Here is a 5,894-nt window from a genome sequence, read left to right as displayed (position 1 = left end):
GAACCATTTGTAAGCGTACGAAGAATGACTTCATAATAATGGAATGCTTCAAAATTCTTCGTAAGCTACACTGAATATGGTTTTCACTTCGAATCTGTTCTTTGGCTACATCGAGAAAGGAATACACTCAGAGTCGGTCGCTGTGTTCGGCGATACTCTGTGCGCCAGAGACTTCAGGAGCGGGGAGTTCCCCGCGCTAGTGCGGCGTTGCGGCGTCCCGTCCGTCCCGTCTGTGCCCACCAACTTTCTGTGACTAGCTCTCTTTGGCGTTCTGAGAGTTCAGAAACTGAACTATCTTTTATTTTTGTTACATAAATAAAACAAATGAAATAAAAGTTATCAGCCATACAGCCATGCTGATAAAATACGTCCTTTGTTTTTACAGGCAGTTTTCACAGGAGAGAAATGCGACAGAGCAGAGGGCCCTCTGTGTTCATAACACAAATGCAGGGTGTTTTCGTCAGCGCTGTTTTTTCTTTGCGTTACTGTACCGCGTGCAGGCATGCAGACAGGCTGCATACTTGCACGGCGCTCAAGGCGCCACGGTGGTGAGCGACAGTAGGCAAGTAGTAGGCAAGCCGGCCGCACTCCCGCACCCGGCGAAGTGTAACCGGAAGAACGAACGGCGCTGACGGACCATCCTGTAGAAACATCGGGTCCATCGGGTTCTTGGTGTTCCGCCTGACCTATGACTGTCTGGTCCTAACCCACGTCATATAGGACTGAATAAGGGGACTAAACTTGTGTGCCAGAAATAAATGCGGCGCCAACAAGTAGTTTCTGCGTTATACGGCCACCAGCAATTGTCACCACACACACACATCCACTTACAAACCAGTAACCAGTCAGGCCGAAAGAAGAATCCAATCTACGCAGTGTGTCTCATACACCCCGTACTCGTTTTGGATTGTTGTTCTTGTACCGCTTCAGGAATACGTTGATGAGAGAGTAAGCAACCCGCCCACGCCCACGCACCTGACCGCGGCAACAGTTAATCCAAAAAATAGTACGGGGCCCCCTGTCTTTACTGCGCTTGATCCTAAAGTGCCTGCAGTTCTGTGCTGAGTATCTTTGCTCTCCGTACTTTCTGTTGCGCCTAGAAAATAACACACATACTTTTTTTATTCGGCTATTTATCAGAAAATTGGCTGGACCGGACTACCTTGCTCCACTATTTGCAGCAGCTGGCCAGGCTACGCGCCAGTCTGTCTAGCGAGTCTGCCTCTCCTCTCCCCCTCCCCGCCAGCCCGATCAGCTGGTCGAGTGCTGCGCGCGAGGAGGGGGCAGGGGCGGCTGGCGGGGAAGGGGGAAGGGGCCGGGACGAGCCTTACAGTTCACGCGAGCGAGGTGAGTCAGTCGTGGACGAGACGCCGGCACGGTCGGAGAGAAAGGCAAAGAGAGAGGGAAATAGAGAAGAAGTGAGTGAGTGAGCGAGTGAGTGAGAGACACAGCCGGCCAGAATCAAGAAAAGTGAGAGAACGAACTGTGCGTGCGAGTGCAGCAGGTTCAGGCGTTTATCCGTGAAAGTGAGAGACTGAGGGAGCTGGCTTTCGTAGAGTATACGCAACAGCGAGGACACACCATGCCGACCGGGGACGTGGCCGTGGCCCACGGCTTCCTCCAGGACGGCGGCGGCGGTGTCGGCAAGGTGTGCAGCAGCCCCGAGGCCAAGAGCGGGGGCCTGATCCTCGTGGGGCCCGGCAAGCACACGCAGCACGTCCAGGTAAGGGCCAAAGTGCACCCACATGAACCTGTACTCGATTTTTTCACTGCACTAGATTTTTGTCTGTGCGTTGCTCCGGTTGTAGGAAAATTTCTCTCCGATCTAGCGCGTACTTCTCAAAACAGGCCAAATTATACTCTGAAAAAACCGAGTGCACACAGTGTGGAGGTGAAAAAAAACGGTATATTTGAGAAGTTTAGATTAGAAACAGTTTTATATGCACCCAGAAAAACTGTTTCTTGTTTCAAGGACACTATCTCTCCCAAAGACCAGCATATTAAGGTTGCTAACATAAGTCGCTCAAAGCAACCTCTCAATTACATTTTTATTTCTGTACCCAATAAGAGAGAGCTGAGCCAGAGTCCGTCCGGAGGGAGATGGCACGGTCTTACTGACACCCGGAGTGCCACCCCACTACCAAGTACCGTCCGGGATGCAGTGTACCGGAACTAGTGTCCCAACGTCGCTGTACCGGATGGTGGGTTGCCGTGCCGGATCCTCGCGTAGGGTACTACTGGGTAGGGAGAGATGGGGAGGGGGGGGGGGACTACCGCTCTCCAGGATTTTAGTAGAGTCCTTCTAAAAAATGTTAAGAGTTACAATAAACTGCTTTGTTTTGTTTTTAATGCTAGGAATACACTTCTACAATGTCAAAGTTTCTAAAAAATTCAGGATGTAAACTGTCTGATTTTTTTAATAGCAAAGATAAACTTTTTGATTAGAGATAAGAGCCACTAAAAACAAAACGTAGAAAGTAGAGTGACGAGCACCCTGGTCCCTGGTCGTGGTCCACTCGGGTGCGGGTGGGGGGCGCCACCTGCCCAAGTGCACCCCCTGCCGGCCGGCTGGCCTCGCTTTCACCACCTCACTCGGTCTACTCGGCAGCACCGTCCCGACGACAAACCAACACAACCTGGACGACCGGTCACCCGCCGCGGCCATAGAGGATTATGTGTTGCCTCATCACATTTTTCGGCCTAATTAGCTTCATGTTTCAATGCAGACGGATAGGTAGCTGGGTCAAACTATGAGGTTAACCCTCTGAGAAGTGACACGACCAAAAATGTGTCGCTACGCTGTCGATTCGATAACGGTCAATTCTCACAGGACAAAAATGTCGACAGAAATGCGTCGCATGACTCAGGTCATTGCATTTCTTGTAATATTTACACGCTTCGCGAGTATTATTGACTTGTTCTTAGGTCATCGCGTCTGTGACGTTTAGTCTCGATCCCTTATCATTCCTTGGTAGCGGCTGTGACAGGATGCTAGTCCTTGGACGCCCCCCCCCTTTCCCCCTTCAATCTATCTCTCTCACTGTGCGCGCCATAGCACGCACGCAACCCCACGAAAATGTCGTCAGAGTATTTCTGGGAAACGCGCAAATACAGGCGTGAGGCGCATTCAGGTCAGCATGAAATAGCGTGGCGGTCAGGCGAAAACAGGGGCGGGCGCGAGGGAGTGCGAGGGAGAGCAGTGCGGCGGTGACCATGCGCTACGAAAATAATCAACCCACAACTCCTGTGATCGCGTCAGTGTTTCGCCGCGTAACGTTGTTACGCGGGCTCAATATGTGTGCGATCGAGATCACCGAGTGCTTATTATATTTATCACAAATTAGAGGAAACTAGTTCTATGTCGAACTTTTTTCGTTGTATTCGCCATAACCTGTCGAACTGGAGGGCGTAGGTGCGACGGCCGGCAGGTCTACACCGTCCGCACCTGGCTCCCGGCCTCCTGCGCTGGGGCCTGACGGGCCCGACCGGCTCCCGCCAAATTGGTGATCGCCAAGGTCCATGCGGGCAGAGGGTCGGAGGTCGGTCGGGGGGGAAGGTGAGGGAGGGAGGGGCGGGGCTTTCTCACACGGCAAGGCGAAAGAAGACAGGTCGCGGCGTCGGCGGCGAGTCGATCGGCCTCAACCTCCAGAAGCGGCGAGGAGAGGCCGAACCGGCGCGCCAAAGTGCCCCATCCTCCCGGCGGGCTGCTTGCGCAAGGCCCTAGGTGCGCCCGCCCCGCCCCGCCCCGCGAGTGGTGCAGCGGCGGCGGAGCTGTTAGATACTATGGCGGGAGCGTGATTTGTTTTCCGCAATGCGTTTTGCAACGAACGCGAAAAAAGGTCAGCGCGCGCTCGACGACGTGGTGGTGTTGTGGTCAACGTCGTGCTGATTATAGCGGTGGAGAAAAGAAACATGCGGCAACACATAAAAAAGCATTCGTGCGTTTTTGTGTTAGTGATTTACTATTGCGCGCTGTAGGTAGAAAATAAACGCGGCGTAGAGGCGCACGTGATGGGATTGTATCCATGGAGTGGTACTTTCTGCTGGTCACACCTCCACCTACCTGGTCGGCTCGGCGGCTGCTGCGCGGGAGCTATCCGCTCCGCACCGCGACGAAAAGGGCGGAGCTCATTAAACCGTCACGGCTGTTTGATCGGAGCTCCCAAGGCAAACATTTACAGTCTAATCAATCGAGGCGCGAATTTTATTCAAACCTTCCGTGAAGGTCGGCGGCAACGCGGGAGCGAAGGAGAGTGGGGGGAGGGTAGAGCCCGGACACTCGGGTGCTTCTCGTCGTCAAACGCGCGCCTGCTGCTGCGCGGCTATAGGGTGTGTGATCCGCGCCGTCATTTTCGAATGCTTATACTGTACCGGATTCACGCGTGCGGGCGGGCTTGCCTACCGTCGCTCGCCATGGCGCCGTGCGAGTATGCAACCCGTCCGCACGTAAGAATCCGGTACAGTATAAGCATTCGAAAATGACGGCGCGGATCACCCACCCTGTATGCGCTGTTCTTGTTCCATCCGACCGACAACTCGCAGAGAACAGCGGGCGGCTATGAGCTCGTCACGCCGAGGGCAAATCCGTTCTGGTGGCAGCGCGCTGAAATGACGGCAGTCCGCGCGGCCACTATAACGGTGAGATACGGTGCTACGCGACGCGGGCGGCGGCGCCCAGCAGCTTCAGACCCCCGCGCGCGAGAGGCGCGACGAGACCACCTGCATAGCGCAGTGTCGCATTATTATTATGCCGTTAGGAACAAGGTTTACTTCGAAATATAATATCAACGTTAATCGGCATTCAAACTGCAAATCTTTGTCGAACCGGGAACTTTAAACACTTTTACCTTTCGCGGTTAGAGACAGCCTAAATACACGAAATTGAACAAAGTCAATCATCACGATTAACATGATCTAAATATTTGAGTACTTTACATCCCCAGCCGCCACGGGCGCGGCAAGCACCACGGGGGCCCTTTCACAACTCTTGCCGCTTGACCTAACGGAACGCAACCGCGGCGCGAGCATTGTGCGTCTGGACCGCGGCCCGCCGGATCCGTTCCCAGGATGGATGCAATGGAGGCAGCGGGAGGCAGCAAGGAGGCAGCAGCACGGCAGGATTTGGGGAAAGACGTGGAAGAGGAAGAAGGGCTGAGCCCCGGGCTGAGCCCACGCCGTTAAGTTGGGGGAGGGATAGATTATGAATAAGAAAAATTATTTACCACAAAATGTCATGCCGTTTGTTTGCAATCAACCGTCTTTTTGCGCGGCGATTGAATACGATTCTACGACATCACATTTTTCAGTGCGGCAGTTATACAGGGTGGATTGGTGCATCCATAGACCCATTCCTTTATTTTACGTATACAGCACCGCATGCAGTCCTGCAGGCGGGCTTGCCTTCCCGACGCTCACCAACGGCACCTCGTGGCCCCGTGTCAGTATGCAACCCGCCCGCACGACTGCGTGCGTTACAGTCATAAGCAAGATAAAAGGCACAAGGGGTCTGTGGATGGAACACCCTGTACGTTGTTGTCGAAAATTCTCATCGCTGGAAAGTAAACTCGAAGTGCTTTCATCGCCATCGCCATTACGACTGGAAAATGCATAAAGTCAGACCGCCGCTCGCTGCCCAGCTCCGCGGGTCGCGGCGCGCCTAAAAGCGACACGCGTTATTTATGGCTGGCATCGCGGCCCACGTGTCCTCGCGGCCCGGCGCTGCTGCTGACCCCCGCGCATAGGGCGGCGCCGTGTGTGTGTGTGTGTGTGTGTGTGTGTGTGTGTGTGCACAGCCTCATTCGCGTTCCCGCAACCAACTTGAACACGAACGAGTTTCGAACGTAATTGGACGCGCACAATGTGATGTTCATCCCCTTTGGGGAGCCCCTCCCCCC

At 54.1% G+C, this 5,894-nt stretch overlaps 1 protein-coding gene across 1 annotated transcript in view; it reads left to right on the top strand.

The window, feature by feature from the left end:
- Window positions 1-1,343: 1,343 nt before the first annotated feature.
- Window positions 1,344-5,894, top strand: part of LOC113213023 (uncharacterized) — an 11,580-nt gene continuing 7,029 nt past the window's right edge. Inside the window, exon 1 of the mRNA XM_026431932.2 lies at window positions 1,344-1,723. Coding sequence (XP_026287717.1) covers window positions 1,583-1,723 — 141 coding nt within the window. The 5' untranslated portion in view covers window positions 1,344-1,582. The remainder of the gene's footprint in view (window positions 1,724-5,894) is intronic.

Source organism: Frankliniella occidentalis, unplaced genomic scaffold (assembly GCF_000697945.3).
Source record: "Frankliniella occidentalis isolate FOCC.00 unplaced genomic scaffold, Focc_3.1 Scaffold39, whole genome shotgun sequence".
Classification (NCBI taxonomy): Eukaryota; Metazoa; Arthropoda; class Insecta; order Thysanoptera; family Thripidae; genus Frankliniella; species Frankliniella occidentalis.
This window is presented reverse-complemented; position numbering and strand designations above follow the sequence as displayed.